The following is a 19,486-nucleotide window of genomic DNA, read 5'->3' as shown; positions in this document are numbered from 1 at the left end:
AGCACTTTCATTGCTGCGTTTGCGTTCCTGGCGTTTATCACGTTTGCTACAGTGCAACCTCGATATAACGACACCCCACGGTGCACTAATAAACACTCGCTATAGCGAATTGTCGCTTTACCGGAGGTGGAGCAAATAATAGCCAATATACCTGTTGCGAACAGATATACAGGAACAGGAGTGGTGCGGCGACAGATAAACATCTATCCGATAAACGTAAGCATAAATCCAGACGAAAGGCGATGTTTTTTTGCATCTCTAAATTTCCTTACTCAAAAAGCAACTAACTATTCAAACAATTTATAAGCGCCGCACTGAATAAAAATCATGCAAAGCATTGTTTCGTCAATCATTATATTTATCGAACGACAGTTTACCACATATATTTGAGACTGAGCACTCCATTAACTTCATTTCTAACAGATCGCTAGCAATTACAGAGGTTAAGGAGTCTTGATGAAAGTCTTCTGGCGGTGAAACCCTCGCTATGGCGAGAGCCAACACCGAAAGGGTCTCGTAAAAACGATTTTTTTAACACGCCTATTATAGGGTCAATTGACGGTGCATCGGCTATCTCTCGTAATAGTGGGGGTGTCGCTATATCCCGTACTCGCTTTAACGAGGTTCCACTGTATATTTTTAGTTGACCTGCGGCCAGTGATTTTTATGTGATCAATATTTCTTCCTAAAATGGCTTATCAACAGACCGTGAAATTGATGCAATTTAGACCGTGAGAACCTGGGAAACAACCATGAATTTTTTAATTTAGTTAGAGTGGGAACCCTGTAATGCCTTACCATATTGGATAATGCAACTTTTTGTAACCAATATGAATTTTACATGTTATTAAACTTAGTATTTTGCATTACTTGCAAGATTTGACTTCAATGATTCTGTGAAAAAAATTCATAATTGGCTACAATTGCCAACATTAGCACAAGGTAAATTTCTTGTTTAATTTTACCTGGTTTCTCTCCACCCTACCTTCCCTGCCCTTTCTCTAAGGCACGAATGGCCTTAGCTGGTGGTCGCCTCCTCCAAATACCAACCACCCAACCAATTGAGGAGATCAAGGGCACTGCATTTTTCGATTACTAATGACTCTATTTTTTGTTGCATTTCATAATTTTTGCCAAAATAGGTGCAAGCTATGAATTTAACTTTCAGCATTATGCATACGAAAAATAAAGCTGATTCAATGAAATGTATGGTTTTCCAATGCATGTGAGTTGGCAGCAATATACAGTAAACTCTTGATTTTACGAAGTCAGTGGGACCGGAAAATTGGCACTTCGTAAAATCGAGTTTCGTAAATTCAAACCTTTTTCATAAGTCACGAAAAAATGTTCGCTTTTGTTTCTTCCGCCGTTTTTTGTCTTTAGTGGTCTTATTTAAATTTTTTCGGTGGTAATTCTCGGTATAATTCATAGAAAAGACTTTTTGCTATCGATTTATGATGTGAAAAATCGTTAAATAATTATACCACCATAAAATTCCCATTTCTTGTTCATACTTCAACATCAACGATCGCTAAAGAAATTCCCGACCAGTTTAGAAAACGTAATCAAATAATGAATTGCAATGTTTATTAACAAGTTTGCAAGAATTAACAGTTATAAATTTGTGGTTAGGAGCCAATAGCTACTATTAAGTATGCAAAAGATAGATATATTTGTTTCTGACACCCACGGAATTTTAGCGGCAGCCGGCCTAACCGCCATTTATGTCGCCCTCTATCGCTCAGTGACGAGAAAAAAAGAAAAACAAGGGTCTTAGCCCGTTTCCAAAATAACCTTCGTAAGTTAATATTTCGAGTTACTTCGTATTTTCAGCAGAATGTGCTCTATTTTCACTGAGATTCAATTACGATCATAAATAACGTAGGATGTGATTATCTTCTGGCGAATATTTGAAGTAAATTCTGTTTGAGTTCTCCGTCCGACTACTGTGTTCCATCATCTTCGCAGACGTTGCCATAAAAGACTTAATTCTTCATCAGGACGGTATTCTTCATACCGGGTGTGAGGTGACCTGTTCATATAGTATGTTTCTCTCCTTTTATGCCGACAGGAGCAAGGTTCCAACCGGAAAACGACAGGAGAAACATCTTACAGTATCGGAGAAATAGAGATAGAAACGTTATTATCCACATTGATTGTTTTCCTACAAGAGATGTTTTATCATTTCTCAACGTGGTTAAGTATTGGTTCGCTAGCGTGAATTCCCAAAAAATGACACGCAAAAACCTGTACCGTCACCTCATTTAGTTTTCGTGTTCCTTTCTCCGCCGTATTGAAAGTTAGGCAAAGGATCATTGACATAGAGAAAAGATTTTCTTAGTTTTAGCACTAAAAAATAGTCGCGCCATAATCGTAAATAAATATAGTGTGGAAAGAGCAAAGAAATTAATTTCAATTGAATAGTCAGCAGAGAAGAAGAGAGACAATTATAAGCGCGGCACCATTTTCCCGATAGTGGAAGATACTTCTTCCGCCTCTCTCCGGTTAATAACTTCCCCCCGTTGCAGGTAAAGATGAACCATGCCTCTCTCCACAATCGGGGAACGTTCCCAGTGGGTGGGGTGAATAAGAGTGGGATGGGGATTGCCTGAGGGAAGAAGTGTGGTCAGCACAAGGACTGGTGAAGGGAGCAGGACAAAGAAGGGTGGGGAAATGGCCTTCAGCTCTGCCTCAGTCTACTTTTGGGGGCCGTATTTTTTTGCGACGCACACAAGCTCAGTCTCCTTAGGGAGGGAGTGAATGGGAAATGCTGGGGAAGGAGGGGTTTGGGATGCGTAAGGTGGGTGTTAGCAAGATCAGCCAAAGGCGGCAGGAGGGAAGGGACGGCTTTGGAAAGACAGAACCCCAGCATGGGAGAACGGGGAAGCGCGTGAGAAGAAAGTTCATGGTTAGACTTGGAAGTGCGTCTTCATTACGAGAAGCCTGAAATATAAATTGGCGGTAAATAGAGCCCAGTACTTAAGATATTTAAGTTGTTCATTCACAAAGGCCAATATATACACGAAAAGATATTATGGCGCGGATTGCATGTATCAACGTCCATTTCGGGATGTTATTAATTTCTGTTCCCATTTATAAAAGTAGCAAATAGATTTGAAAGAATGATAATCATGAATAAAAATATCTAAATCGATATCCAAACGCACATGAGCAAAATAGATGAATGTATACATACCGATCCATCGCAAGTAATACCGCTCAAGCTTCTTCCGGTATAGGACTTTAAAATTCTGGATAATGCCTTGGTCCAAGGGCTGGGACTTGCTAGTCGAGTTCGGGGGTAAAAAGAGGACTCGAACATTAGCCAATTTTAGATCTTCCACGTATTTATGAACGGTGGCATTATCCATTATTAAAACAATTTTGCTGTTCTCTCCAGCAATTTTTCTCTGTAGACGTATAACCGTTTGCTGGAAAATTTCTCGGGTCATCCAGCTGTTTTTATTTGCATGGTAAAAAACGGGGAGGGCTTCCAATTTTACGTTTTAAGCACCGTGGCCTTTCAAATTTCCCAATGACAACGGGCTTATTTTGTCCGTGCCCGTTTGGTTGACGCACAGCCCCACAGTAACACGCACTTTACTCTTTTTTCCCCCATTGGCACCTTTGCCCTTTGAAACCCAGGGTTACGTCAGGTAATGCATTAAAAAATAGCCCAGTTTCAGGGGCCAGCGAGGGTGAGCTCGTCGAGGAAAGGGTCCCGGATTAGGGACCCTTCGAAGTGCTTCGGCGAAAAGTAGTCAAGTAGTCTTCGAAGTACGTTCACAGCAGTGCAAAGGGTTAATTAGGGGCGTACGAAATACTCCGCGCGACCTTCCTGACATATTAAACTACGAATTATTGTCGATGCTATGTTTACGAACAGGCACGTAAATAGGGGCATAATGTCAGCCGCGATATTTTAACTTAACTCCTACTCCCCCTAAATTCCCACAGTGAGGTTTTTGGTGACCCATTTCTCTCCAAAGTTGCATTATCATTTACGATTTCGCACTTCTGATGGACCACAGTTGGAAGCGCTGATTTTTTAGCTACTTACGCCGGCGTAACTAGTTTTGTTTACAAATTTTTCGCCGTAGTTCGTATAAACGAATGCCATTTGCTCCTAGGGACCGAGCCGAGGTTCGTAAATTCAAAAAATTTCGTATAATCGAAACTTCGTATAATCGAATAGCGCCATGTATTTAGCATAGGCTTTTCAGCGGGACCGCAATATCACTTCGTATAATCGAAAACTTCGTAAAATCCTGCTTCGTAAAATCAAGAGTTTACTGTATATCACTGTTGGTAATGCACAAACCACCCAATCTGCTCCTGAATACCTCTCACCATTAAATTTCTGAGTACGTGCCTAAAACTCTGCATTAAGTTGATTTGTCCGCTATTTGGGTGGTTAGTTATTTTTTACCCATCGAGCAGTATTTGGCCAAAATGCTTATGTTCAGAATACCACTTTGGAATACAGAGTGATTTCTCTGAAAAACCTGGACATCTCAGGGACGTTTTTAATGAATGCACAATGGAAACCAAGAACATTTTCATCTGTTGGCTCATGTCTCTCGACTCATTGCTAGCATAGTAAAAGATTGCTGTGCAGTAAGTTGTGATTGGTTGCTTTTCCAACTGCTGTTCTAAAATTTTCAATTTTAGATGGTCTCATTTAGTTACTCCTGTTTCATTAGAAATGTGCTTTCCCCTTTTCATTTCCATTATAAATATCCACACGTTGTACTACCTGGGAAAGTATGTCAGTTAGTTTGTCTGTATGGGAACGCAATTGACATCTCATGATCCTCAGACCTGTAGACCTTCTTCAGCTATAAATTGAGTGCCCAGAGGTATAGGAGAATAATGGAATTGTTTTTTATGCATAGGTATTCAATTAGTCTTATTTTTGTATCAACGTAGCGTTTCTTTATATTTTTTCATAAGTAGTTATGCCATTTACTTCAAGTAGGTATATCATATCCTTTTTAGGTTTTTTTTGTTTGTTTCCCTTTGAACTATATTTAATGGCTTTTTTATTTGTTTTATTAGTACCACTAACCTCAAAGTCCTCTAACGTGTGGTGTTTTTCAGATTGCTCAAAGTATTGGAAAGCATAACACAATTGGCATTGATCTAGTTGCAATGTGTGTCAATGACATCCTAGCCCATGGTGCAGAACCTCTGTTTTTTCTTGATTACTTTGCTTGTGGCATGTTGAATGTTGATGTTGCAGCCGAAGTTGTTTCGGGGATAGCTGAAGGGTGCAGAATGTCTGGCTGTGCTTTGATTGGTAAGATTTGACAGTACTTCAGTTGAGTTTTACTTTCAGTGCATTGGAATTTTTGTGGTTCATAAACAATAGGTAGTTTTGGCTAGTGCCATGTTGGTGAATTTCTTATTAGGAATGACTTACATTCATTAACTACATCACCATAATTGTGGTTTTCATTGTTATACAAAATCATTCTTATCAGTGTGTATTCCAAGCACTTGTCCTTCCTTGCCATTCCACTGTCTGCAAGTCTGTCTTGTAGTGTCACTGAGAGTTATGAATTTATATTCCTGTGGATGTTTTAAAATTATCCATTTCAATCATTAATTATGCACATTTGTAGTGTGAAATTAGGATATTTTTGCTCAGTAGGAAGTTAATGTAGAGCTCATTTTTTTAGAATTATTATTAGTTTTTTTTCATATGCTAATGGCTCTTTTTTTCAATTTTTTATTTCTTTGATTATCCTTACATTCACTGGATATTATTTTGAATAATTCATTGATGATTTGTTAAGAGTCTTTCTTCCTTGATTTTGATACATTTTTTGCTTTTGTTCCCCTCTAATTTGGTGGGTATTCAAACTCACACTTCAATTTTATGTGAGCTCTGGTATTAGTTTTCTGGTATAGTTTGAAGAAATAAACGATGGTACTATTTTCTTGTAGGTAGGTCACTGTCATGGTTTCAGGGTTTTTTTGCTCATTAAATATTGTAATATTGTATAGCACTTTAATTTTTCTGTTAAGCCAAGAAGATTGATCAGATTTTTATTTAATGAGAAGAGTGGGGATCCTCTGAAAAGTCTGCATTAACAATCATAAAATAATAAAACTGTTATTACTTACGTAATTATGTATTTGGAAAGTGGTAAGAAGCATGAAGTGTATTACATGAAGTACACCTTTTTCCAAAATTGGAATACAATATTATTTTTATAATTTACTGGATGAGATATGGTTAAATGGTTGACAACACACTCATTTTATATGCACTCAACAAGTAGTAAAAAAGTAAGTGATTACACTTATAGTTAGTTTCTGGTCAGTTATTACGCTCTCGTGACAGAATTTGATGAATGTCTGATTTTCATTTTAAGCCTCATTTTTGCTTTTAGTTTATTATTTTTCTTTGCTTAATCATATTTTATCTCATGTAAATATGAATATACAGTCATATTACATACATGTAATATCGAATCACCTGAAAATTTGCAGAAAAGGGGCAGAAAGTATGGAAGAGTGAGGGAACATACTGGTTCGATATTTGAATGGCCAACATATGGTTTCTTGTAGGTCTACAGGGGAAATAGTTTAAAATTTGATTTTAAAAAAGTGGTTCAGTATTTGCTGTATTCTCTGCCCGAAATACCTAGCTATCAAATGAGGATCTATTATGAGGGGGACTGATCATCTTGGAAAACCTTGAAAGTCAGGGAAAGTTGTGGAATTTCATTGTGTGTGAAGTCAGGGAAAATGGTAAAAAAGTCTGATAAAATGAAAAATGAAACTTAAAATTCAGGTGGTGATCTCTGCCGTGTAGGTATATCTTCAATATCTGGCCATCACAGTCCCAAGATGGTGGTGTTTTTCAACTGTTTAAATTCATTTTTATATCATGAATTCACTTAATCTGTAATACAGCTCCTCTTTTTCTAAAAATAATCACATTTTTATCACTCTCAAAGATGAAAATTTCATAAAGTGGTTATTTTTAAATAGTCTGTAAAATAACGCAAATAGTCTGGAAGGTCTGCAGAATAGAGGTGATTTCCAGTTTAACATTAGAGTGGTCACTTTAATAGTCATTGACCTATGTGCGTGGCTGTATTTGCTTTTTAATCCATCTAAAGGAATTTTAGCCCTAACCAAGTCATGCATGAAGATTTTGTCATCAAGATTGATTGCTGAGATTGAATAATTTAAATACTTATGGTCACTTGTCAGGTGGTGAAACTGCAGAAATGCCTGGTATCTACCAAGGTGACGATTATGACCTGGCTGGCTTTGCTGTGGGTGCAGTGGAAAAGGATAAGGTGCTTCCCCTAACATCACAAATATGTGAGGGTGATGTCATAATTGGCATTGCTTCCAGCGGAGTCCACAGTAACGGTTTCAGCCTTGTGAGGAAGATTCTGGAAAAGGCGCGTATGTCTTACACCGATGCTGCACCTTTTGGTGGTGGAGGGATGACAGTGGGTAAGAATCGTACCTTATTTAATTTAAAGATGGGTTAGTCCCCCTCTATTGTCAATACAGGTTTGGTTCCTGGCAGGATACGCAGTCCTGGTTTTCGGTATCCATGTATTTTTTTCTAATATTGTTGTTGTGGTCTGACAATTTAGGAGGCATAAAGATATGATTAAAAATACATTAGTGAAATAAACTACCATCATAAATACCTTTCTATTAATAGTTTTGCTGTCGAGTTTTCCACCCTTGTTCATAAAAACGATTATCACTTCTTCCTGGTGACCGAGGTCAAGGTTCGCTAGTTCAAAAAAATTTCATGTTTTCAAAACTTTGTATTTTTTATTTCTCTGTAATTTAGCATTGGCTTTTTGTCGATAGTGATAGTTTTGCTTCATATTATTGAAACTTGGTTTTATCCTGCTTCATAAAATTGATAGTTTATTGTAGTGAGTTGTTCAAATAAAATGTGATATCTGTTAGATTTTACATGTAATTGTAGACCTTAGGTGTCTCTCATTGGAAGTAGGCCAACATCTGAACCAATATCATATTGTCATTATTTTTTCTCCTAATCGTACTTTCTGTGCTATTTAACTTGCTGTTCTATATGCTAATGTATTGCTTGTAAGACCTGAATTTTGGTCACATCTTCCCAAATCCTATTGAGCAACAGGCATTTTTGTTGATAATCTAATGTCCCTAGAGGCCTCAATTACGCATCATTAGAAGTCACTAAAAATTCGCATCAATGGAAGTCACAGCCGGCCTCGGTGGCACCGGGGTAAAGTCCCCGACTGCCAACCTAGAGGTCGCGGGTTCGAATCCCACCTGGGTGGCTTGACTACCATCCAGGGCATGGATGTTTGGGAATGTCTAACAAGTTAATTGTAAGAGAGGACAACTCTGTCCTAAATTCGCTTGTATAATAAAGACAAATTATTATAATTATTATTATTAAAAATTAATAAACTTATGAATATTTTCTCTTTGAATTTATGAGTCTCTTAACTCTTTAATGCAGCAACCAGTTTTACCATTTCACCGACATGTTTTGCAAGGAAATTTATATCAACTGTGATTATCATTTTTACTGAATATCTTCATTTTTCCATCGGAAAATTATATACTATCATAACCAGAGATGGTTTTATGATTATTAAATGTCATTTTTCAAATAATATGTCTGTTACGTTGTGCATTAACTGTTGGAAATAGTTTAGTGTAAGAAAGGTTTTTGTTGTTTGTTGCCTTTTGTTCGAAGTGCATTTTTAAGAATTTCAATTATTTTTTTCACATTTTAGGTGAAGCTCTCCTAGTTCCCACCAAGCTGTACGTCAAAAGTGTGCTACCAGCCTTGAGAAAGGGCTTGGTGAAAGCATTTGCACACATTACTGGTGGAGGACTGACAGAAAATGTTCCAAGAGTGCTCCCTAGTGATTTAGCAGTTACTTTAGATGCCAAATGCTGGGAAATCCTTCCAGTATTTGGGTGGCTAGCTGCTGTTGGTAAGTAATTTTGTGATTTAATTGTATTCAGTGAACAAAGGACAGAGGGCTTATCTCCTATCCATGCATTCTAGGCATAGGCTGCTCTCTTCTTGGAGCCAATTTTCAGTATCAATGTTGTGTGTTGCATAGCTTCAGGATACGAATGGACTCAGCCATTCCCCCTTACTGCCTATTTTCGAGGCATTAAGATTACTGCCTTTTCCTTGTGTTTATATGCATTATGTTTTAATGTATGTGCAGACCAATATTGCTGAATTAAAAAAAAACTCCAAGGTACATATGTAATTACTCAACGAGACTGAAGAATAACTTACATATTTCATTTGTCAGGATGAGTAATACTTCCCTTGGTCATAGAACTGTGGAGATTAGCCTCTTTAATAAACTTCCAACAAAGTACAAAATAATTTTTAAAAATTAATATTATGCTACAGGAAAAACTGTATTATTCGCATAATGAATACCTCCTAGATGAGAAATTATGATTGTATACTGTACAGCTTAAATGTTTATTATTATAATGCATATTAACTGACGTGTCTTATACCGTATTTGCATGAATCTAATACGAGGTTTTTTTCCCTCCTAACTCCTGCAGGAAAGAGGGTTCGTCTTACAATCGGATGCAAAATTCTCGATGTCAATCGGGTTGCATAATTTAGTTCGGAAAAAATTATGGATACCTGAGTTTGCCACCTGATAGCTATACAACAAAAAATCAATGCCAAAAATAGCTGAACAGTACTTTACCTTATTTAATTTTTTGGTTGAGTAAAAAAAATTTCCATTTTTAGGCAGCAGGGAAAGATTCGGTGCGTGCCGTTCAGTCGCTGGGTGCACTTCTGCCATGCCAGCGAGATTCCCTGCTTTACCCTGGGTTCGGCTCTATTCAAGTTAAAGCTTGATCAACTCAAAAAATGTTCGTGTGATTGGTTACAATTTACCTAAATTGTAACGTTAAAGCCTCAACGCCGTCACAGAATAAACTGCTACAAAGTCGTTGCATTTTTCTCAGAGCAAGGGTAAGAAGGCAACATGATTTGCTTCTGTGTAGAGAGATCGATTCGGTAGTGATTCTGTGCCTTTCTGAGTATTACGATGGCAGAGAAAAGAAGTCATTACACTGCCGCTTTCAAACGAAAAGTTATTCAGTGGAACCCCGATCTATCGTTCCCGCATTGATCGTTTTCCCACATTCATCGTTAGCCGTTTCTGGTCCCAAATAAAGTTCCATATAGTCAATGTGATTTTTTCCAGCATCTATCGTTCCCCAAAGTATCGTTTTCCCGCATTGATCGTTTGAAGATCAAGGTCCCGACGAAAAATTATTCCCGCATCCATCATTGACGAAAATAAGACGAAATGACTACGTGTCCTTTATGGCTAATAACAACAGGCACACAGTTTGAATATTCCCCAGGAGATGGAAATACCATAGGGAGAAGCTGAGTGCCGTGGGAAAGTAACATTAGCGCATTTCCCAAGATCCGTTATCCCCCCTCCATTCAGCACTCTCCTCCCCCCTCTGACGCTTTCCTCTTCTCCAAACTCAAACAAAAGGTCCCAGCTCTTGCAGAAATTTTATTGCAAAGACCTTAGCTTTGAAAGAAAATATCAAGTTACAGGAGAATAATAGAATCTTGTTTCACCCTTCCCTCTTTCTCCCCCACTGACCTTTTTCTGCCAACCTGCTTCGAAGTTCCCCATTTCTGGAGGTCAACTGCTGCATGAGTCATCTATTAGCCCAAAAGGTGTCTAACAATGACTTTTGGCAATTGATTTTACACCTTTATTGGATTGAAACATTAGTAATGTGCGCGTAATTTAACCTTTTCCCTACTGTACACCGGCCTCGGTGTATGCCGGCTGTATGCCGGCCTCGGTGGCGCCGGGGTAAAGTCCCCGACTGCTAACCTAGAGGTCGCGGGTTCGAATCCCGCCTGGGTGGTTTGACCACCATCCAGGGCATGGATGTATGTGATTGTCAAACAAGTTAATTGTAAGAGAGGACTATCTAGTCCTAAATTCGCTTGTTAAATAAAGACGACATTATTACGATGGGCGTATATATACGTGTGAGATTTTCCTGGCCAGGAGATTGAAAGCCGCATATATACATTTTCTAGCTCCCCCCCTTTTAGGACAGTCGCGGGTTTACGACGTCTTTGTCTCGGGACCCAACGCTTCGAGGTTTAGGATTAACCCTCGGAATCTGGGAGCAGGTACCCGGACCCTTCGTCTTTTATAACCCCTCTCAGCAGTACCAGACAGCGGTCATTCAATTGTTTATACAGTCAATTTTTGAAATAAATATTTGTTCATTTCTCAAGAAATATACACTAAGATTTGAATTATTTTTCTTTTGAGCAGCGTTTACAATTTTTAAACGAAATTCTACGACATATATTAACTTATATCTCGAGTTATGTATAAACATCAACATGGAAATTGTTGCTGCGTTAAATGCGTTAATAATGGCCATAGAACTTTGTTTAAAATTTGACAATGCTCAGATAAAAATGAGGAATTCAATTCAAAGTCTGTAATTTACGTGCAAGCAACAATTATCCATTTGCTAAATAAGCAATGCATAAGTTGACGGCGAACCAATGCCGCAGGTATGGTCATAAACCGGGAAAGGAGGGAGCACAACTACTCTCAGAGTCCGAGATAATGCGAAGTCCCTGCGTGGAGGGGTCGAAAAAGGTTCAGCGAGACCCTTCTTAGCGAATGCCCTCCAAAAATGCTCCGTACCACGAGAAAGAAGAGTCTCTTTGGGCTCAGTACAGCAGTCATGCTAAGGCGAAAACTCCGCCGTCTCGAACGGGTTTAAAAAAGAATAAGACCAAACGCGATGTATTTCTGACGTCATTTAAGCATTTTACGCAAGGAAATAAATGTAAAAATACGACAGAGACTTAGCACTCTGGCGAAACTCAATATCCTCGCAGCTGAGCTTCTTGGAAGTTGATGCGGTATTTTTTTCTGAAACATATATCAAGTTACAATTTATGAGTTATGCTATAAATCTCTATTGTCACAGTCGAAGGGATATTTTCTCAGGATATTTGGTTTCTCCCTGCTAGCAATTCGAATTCATTTGCCCTACTGGTGCTACGCTAATTAGAAAATAATGGGTATCTTTACGACAAAATATTTCATGGCGCAGTCATATGTCCATGATTCACCCTCTGCAGTATGCTCTGAATACGTCATACACGATAGCATCAGTTCCGAACTTCACCTCGTTCGAGTGTTTCCCTACTTTCCAGGGTGGCTTGACTTCAAACCACCGAGTGTTTTCCGCGTGAGTTTAATAAAGTCAGGTTTCATTTTCACTAGTGTAATTTTATTCGTCTTCGGACCCTCCGAAGAAACTATTGAGAACTTTAAGAGATGGACTGAAAATAATTGAACATGAAGAAAAGAATCCGGGTTAGAAGCACGTGAATATTGCAGAACGTCTTGGGTTGTCCGCTAGCACATGACGGTGGGGTTGTAGGGGTTGGGGGTAGAGCGAGCCACCTGGTGAAAACAGGTAGAGAGATGAAGCCGAGGATCCAGGTGGGCGTGCCACTGACTATTAAAGCAACATTGTTCACGTTTTCCACACTGCCTCAATTATATAAAAAATATATTTATTCGACAGGAACAATTCAAATAATAGACTATTTTTGGCCATTTTGATCCATCTCATAACCAATCACTACACTGGCGAAAGCGATTGTTTTAGGCACAAAATGCACATTACTCTCAGGAATACATGTACTGGAAATGGCGTTTAATGGATAAGAATTTTTACATAAGACAGAAATCTATAATAGCATAAATGCCGAGTGGAGAAACATTTTTTAGCGAGGTGGCGTGTTTTTTTGGGATACTTGAAAGAGGTATTAGTCGAATCAGCAATATGACCTAAGTGTCTCAATAAAATACTAGTATTCCTGTAATTCGCTAAAATCTTGTGTGAATCCTTTAATGAATATCATAATTACTCGCCAAAATCCTGAGTTTCCTGGGACATAGACAACCTAGCCAAATATCACCGCATTTATCGTTTTTCCGCATTCATCATTTACTATTAGTATCGTTATTAGGAAAACATTTTTTTCCCTAGGGGAGTTCCAAAAAAGGGGGGTCGTCTTAGAATCGTGTTCGTCTTAGAATCGTGTTTGTCTTAGATACGTGCAAATACGGTATAATGTAAAATGATCCTTGGACAGAAATAATTATGAAAATGAATGCTCAAAAACTCTTACTCTGAAGCCTCTGCCTCTTTAGTTGCCAACACTCCAAGCATGACACCCAATTTAGTCATTATTTCTCCCCCTCTGAAGCATGAGTAAGAGCGTATATTCATGATAAAGTTTTTACGAATATCACTATAGGTATTCTAAGGCTCCCTTTAGCTTTTCTGCTGAGAGAACCAATTGTGAAGAATAGAAGGAGATGTTTTTCCAAACTTTAGAGCTTTTTTGATAAGAGGGGTTAGGAATTAGGCTCTATGAGCGTGCTAAACCTCTCCAGTGACTTTGAGCTTCCTCCACTCCTTAGATCAGCCAGACTCACTCTACTGGGTTTGAAATTGAGCATGGCTTTGACCTTCAATTGTCTCCCTTGTTCCATTGCGTGCAGCCCATTTTGCACTCCATAAAAAAGTTAATCTACCATTTGGGAAGAGTTGTGATGGGCCAAGTCAGTTGTTTCAGTGATGTTGATCACCATTCACTTGAGTGAGTCAAACGTGAATTGTCGATAGTCAGTCATGACCTAGGTTGGTACACTTAAGTTGCTCACCACTGTTTCGATCATGATTCATGACTGATGTCAATTGTGACCAATATAAGTGCATGATTGGTCTAGAGTGATACCAGTTTCCATCAATATCATTCAAAGAGCCGAAGCACATGCTGTCCACCACCTGCTGAAGAAGAAAAATGAAAAAAAGTCACTATATTCTTTGATCATTTTGTGGTTTGAATAATGTAATCTTGAAAGCTTATTAGTGTGGAAAACTGAGACTTCAACCGCGAATGACCGACCACCAACTTTTGGTCACAAGTTACTGTCATCAGTTATGATTCACTGACTTTGGTCGCATATGGTTGACTTATAACTTCAGGTGCAAAGGACCTAAAAGATTGTCATTTGTCAGAGTGATCAGGTTCATCAATTGATCATGCAGAAGATCTCGAACGTGCATGTCAGTCGCTCATAACTGACCCATCAGTAGGGAGGAGTATATAAACTATGTCCCATGTTGAATAATTGTTTTCATCCCATTAGGATTAGCTGGGAAAGAAGTATCAATTCAAGCTAGTGTTCATTGTGGATTCCAATACTGTGATGACTTAAATAATGTCGGACGTGGCTCATGGCCTTTGATAAATATTGATCGTACTAATCTGTTACTGTACCAAAATGATAGCATATGGTTTGGTTTTGACTCATTTGTTTGATTTTTAGGTGGTGTAAGCCAGTATGAAATGCTCAGAACTTTCAATTGTGGTATTGGTGCTGTGTTGGTTGTGAGCCAAGAGAACAAAGAGACTGTTTTGAAGATGATAGATGATAAATGCTCAATTATTGGAAAAGTAGTAAAAAGAAATAAGGGTGAGTTATAAGTGAATATAAACTTATCATCTGCATTATTTTTGCTGGTTTGATCTAGTGAAATGTTGTGACTTGTGCTGTATTTTCTTTTTGTCAGCTGATCACCAAGTTGTTGTTCAAAACTTTGTGCCTGCAATGGATGCCATAATGAGGCCGCATGTTCCGTTCACTGTCAGTAATCAAATTGTCCACAAGATGCGTGTAGGTGTACTTATATCTGGGAGTGGTACCAACCTTCAGGTAGAGTATCTCTTTCATTTTGTCCAACTCCTTAGGATTTAAGCTTTCTTTTAGGTTTGTTCTATGGAAGAAAAAAGTGCCCAAGCAAAATTTGTGCTGCCTCTTTCACTCAGTGAAAAAATAGGTTTCCTTTACAGTAAGTCCTTATTACATGTTTGGCCGATGAGGGGTATTCAACAAGATGAACAATCTCCTATTTTTCATTGACCAAATTTTTGCATTCTTGTCAGTTACAATAGCTTTACGTTTGATTTGTGCTATGTTGTCATTCACTCCTCTCATGTCATTTTCTGAATTGGAAAAAGTGTAGTCCTCAGTAGTATTTTCTTACTACATATATTCAACAATTGAACAAAATTACCGTTTTATCTGGTGTAAAATGGATACCCAAGATGGGGGGCCCTCCCGAGCCCCTCTCAGGATGCACCTCTGCATGCAAGAATAGGGTGATTTCCTACTTTTTTTAATTGCCTAAATCGAAAGATTATTACTTTTGGAGTATGTCTTTTGTAATTTTAGATTATTAAATGAGGATATCTATTTTTTGCGATTAATTGAAAAGTGAAAATTTTCAAGCATGTGAAAACATGATGGCTAAATATGAATGCTGGGAAAAGCCCATGTGACGTCATTCTGGCTCCAGCCGCCGCCGTGCAAGGCTATGAGTGCCGCTACGATGCAGGCTGCTAGCAGGTAGCACTTGGTTAAATGAGGATTATTAATATCCTATCAAACAAAGGATACCTTTCGACCATGGGCAATTTTAATAGGCGACTATTAAGATATGTTTCCCTGAGCTCTGTGCCTCATGCATGCATTAGTAATCTCAGTCGATGTAAAACTCCTGACTACTCGTATAGTATCTAGGTCCCTGTAACGTCTCATGGAGTGGAATCGCATGGGCGTCAATCTGGCCTTTATCAAATGAGGTTAAAATTGACTATTAACATTTGTCTTAACTGGGATTTCTAGAACCAAATAATTTGTATATTACAAATACACTAATAGTGGTTAACGAATCGCAATCAATGCCTTTCATTTCCTTTGATGAAGGAAACTACCCTAGTTCCATATACCATGTGTATTATGGAACAAAATGCTCCGTGGCTGTAGAAATTTTTTAAAAGATATTTTACTAATATCCAGGGACGGGTCGAGGATTTTTTCCTGGGGGTAAGGGGGCACAAGGGTCTGAGGTCTTTTCATATTTGAGATTCAAAACAAAATACAACAATTATTGTAGACAATATCCTCTTTATTTTGGTATGAAAGTTATAAATATTAAATTATTGAGGCTCCGTATATCACAAAGTAAAACAAACATGTTGATAACTGTATGTATTGAAAATGTTGTGTTTTTTAAGTGCTATGGGGGTGTACGTGCCCCCATCCCTCTATAATATCTAATATCTACCTACTATCTTAAATTTATAATCACATACCCTTCCTTTAATTAAAAAAGTCAATACTTAAATAATACAGTTGGATCCGGATTTGATGTTTTCACACATAATGTTTTTTGGCATTTAGTGTTAATATTGTGGGTTCCCAATTCATTCCATATCCGAGCAATGTAAAAATTATTCTTAATTAGTGTTTCTGCATTCAAGGTCGTAAAAGTTTTTCCTGCACCAGATTTTTTTGCCTGATATAATGTTTTTTCATTATGGTTGATTCAAATAATAATTGAAATCTTTGAATTTCTGCTTAACAACAAGAAAATTGTCATGAAAATTTAGCAAGAGTTGATTGAGTCTGCCAAGGAATGCTTCTTTATCAGCATTCTTCCGTGAATGTAGCGCTAGGACCCTCAAATTGCAGGCTGGGTTATTTGTCTTCACGTAATATTACACTCCCCTTCTTATCCAAACACTTTTTTTATCAAATTCAATGTAATGGAGTTAAGTCATCCCTAAATAACCTTATCTTTCACTTCGTGAACTTGAATTCAATGATTACGTGATGACTGATGACAAGAGTTTTTCTCTGAGGGCTGCTACTATGATGGTTTTCTGGGAATGTATTTCATTGATGGCTTACAGTATTTTCAACTTTCAACTCGATTCTCTAAGGGAAGTTCATCGTTAGTTCAATATTTATCCAGTTCGCTACTTTCCCTTCAAAAGAGGAGGCCCAATATTATTTGTGCAGTTCACCCGAAGATTCTCTCTATAATTCATTTCACGGTCAGTTTCTATGGCTGAACCATAAAAAAACGAAACTCCTGGCTATGCCACTATGTGGCACCTTTTAATAACTTTAACCCTTTTACTGCCAGCCCATTTCAGGTGGGATGTACGAAGACTGCCAAGGCTATTTTCCGGAATTTGCTACAATTCGGATTTAAAAATTTTTCAGCTACTAAATGTTATTTAATGCATCTAGATTTTTTCCCAATTCCTTAGATATACATAACTATATATTATAGCCATATATAGATTATGGGGATTTACTTAAATTATAGCTGTTGAAAAGGTCACAATCATGAAAAAAAGTGAAATCAGTTGGGCCGATAAATCAGCCCTGGCAGTTTTCGCGTAACCAGCGAGGGCCGATATATCGGCCCAGTGGCAGTAAAAGGGTTAAAATATATTATTTATTAATATATTATTAATATAAAGCCATTCCAATCATTAAAGACCCTATAACCTGAAGAAAATGGCTGGTCCTCATTTAGTGTTTTAAATTTTGTCCCCCCTAAAAACATTAAATCAGGATTCTTCTGTACTTGAAGTAATTTTGAATTTGATCGGAAGTGAATGTTTTTATTCGTAGGCTCTCATCGACCATACTACTAACCCCAGTAAAAGTAGTGCCGCTGAGATAGTGCTAGTTATTTCAAATAAAGCAAATGTGGAGGGACTAAAGCGAGCTGAAAGGGCAGGTATACCAACCTTGACGATTCCTCATGTTGATTACAAGACGAGAGGGGAGTTTGAGCTGGCACTGACGGCAGCCCTGGAAAGTGCTCACGTGGAATTAGTTTGCCTTGCTGGATTCATGAGGGTTTTGACTGGAGTGTTTGTCAAGAGGTGGCGTGGCAACTTGATCAACATCCACCCTGCCCTCTTGCCCTTATTCAAGGGCACCCATGCCCACCGTCAAGCCCTTGAAGCAGGAGTTCGCGTCACTGGGTGCAGTGTTCATTATGTTGAGGTGAGTAAGGCCAGCTGGGAGAGCTGATGAACTATATTTTATTTTAATAAAATGGTACACATACAGCGAGACTGCCAATTTATAGTGCACTTATAGCAACTAAAAATTAAATAAATTAATCACTAATTACAATCTTAAATAAAAAAAAACAAACTGATCACAAACTAGCCACAATCACAGTTTTTATCCAGTTACATAATCAATTATGCATTAAATACCTAGGTTGATGCCTGGTGAGTAAAATTTTACATTGACAAAGATAATGAATCATTATCAGTCGGGAGAGAATTGATCAGAAAAGAAAGTCTGTGGAATAGAGAGCACTTAATTACTGATAGCCTGTGTACAAGCATATGGAGTCATGAGGTAGAACGAGTGTGGCGGTAAGGTTCTCTTGATGTCGAAGAAGGAAACAATAGTCTACAATTTAGTTATTAATCATTTTCAGTCAACAATTACTATGTAGCCCTATAATTTCCCTTGTTTTTTGTGCTCAAACATGTTTATTTTTATATGTAGTGTGTGCATTGTGTTGTGAATTTGAATGTTTCAAGGGAGTGTCATCTTAAGGATGGGTACATTTCGAAGGGAAGGGTCATTTGGAAGGGGCACAATGTTTCTCTCAAAATTTTGAAGGAGAGATTTGAGACCCTTAACCTCCCCTTCAATCCTTGCACCTGGCCACAGCCATGGTATTTTGCATTGTAGTCCAATGATGCTGCTGGCCTTCTAGCTAAGAAACTGAGTGATATGCGTGGTGTAAACATGCAGTGGGAAGGATTTCAAATGAGTAAGTGAAAGAGAGGCACTACCTCACACTCATCAGATTACACCTTGAAAGTAAGACAAGCGTATAGGATATGGTGTGGAAAAATGTAATTTGTGAACTAATTTAAATATGTACAAAATATGTTGAGTTGTCCAAAACTGATGCAAGCGAAACAAGATCATTTCACGAGAAGCATGAAGCTTCGAAAGACTCAATGGCTAGATTGCTTTATTTATAAAGAACAGATGTTGTTCAAAGTGAAACAGAGAACATCTTTATAGAACTGCGAGATGTTTACAGGTCCAACAAAAAATTTGAAATAAGAGAAATATTTTATTGAACAGATAGGCTCAAGCATTCATTTTTCCCTCAAACAGTAAATTTGCTTCAATAAATGCTAGGTCAAACTCAGGCATTTATGTAAATCTTTCTTAATGCTGGCCTAAATTATTTTAAATTCCCGTGCAGGTAGCAAATCAGCAAACTTAACAATTGAATATCACTACCCCCCGATTGTGGGCAACTATGTGCATTATACTCTAGTAAAATGATTATTTGCTGCTTTGTTTCTGTTTGCCATACTATAATCCACTTATCTGATTTCATGTTCATGCCCTGACCCCATTGTCATTATACATTATCTGAGGTTGTACATATCTGCAACTCCAATTCTTGTACTTGATTCGCCTATGTATCTTTGTTATTTATTTACAGTTATGTTTACCTT

General features: G+C 37.9%; 1 protein-coding gene across 1 annotated transcript in view; it reads left to right on the top strand.

Annotated features, from left to right (window-relative positions):
• LOC124158892 (trifunctional purine biosynthetic protein adenosine-3) overlaps window positions 1-19,486 on the top strand; it is a 43,986-nt gene that overhangs the window by 22,198 nt on the left and 2,302 nt on the right. Inside the window, exons 11-16 of the mRNA XM_046534299.1 lie at window positions 5,101-5,299; window positions 7,228-7,479; window positions 8,775-8,978; window positions 14,448-14,594; window positions 14,692-14,834; window positions 17,610-17,990. Of these exons, the coding sequence (XP_046390255.1) occupies window positions 5,101-5,299; window positions 7,228-7,479; window positions 8,775-8,978; window positions 14,448-14,594; window positions 14,692-14,834; window positions 17,610-17,990 (1,326 nt within the window). The remainder of the gene's footprint in view (window positions 1-5,100; window positions 5,300-7,227; window positions 7,480-8,774; window positions 8,979-14,447; window positions 14,595-14,691; window positions 14,835-17,609; window positions 17,991-19,486) is intronic.

Source organism: Ischnura elegans, chromosome 5, assembly GCF_921293095.1.
Source record: "Ischnura elegans chromosome 5, ioIscEleg1.1, whole genome shotgun sequence".
NCBI classification, from domain to species: Eukaryota; Metazoa; Arthropoda; class Insecta; order Odonata; family Coenagrionidae; genus Ischnura; species Ischnura elegans.
The sequence above is the reverse complement of the archived record's forward strand: the minus strand, read 5'-3'. Positions and strand labels throughout refer to the sequence as shown.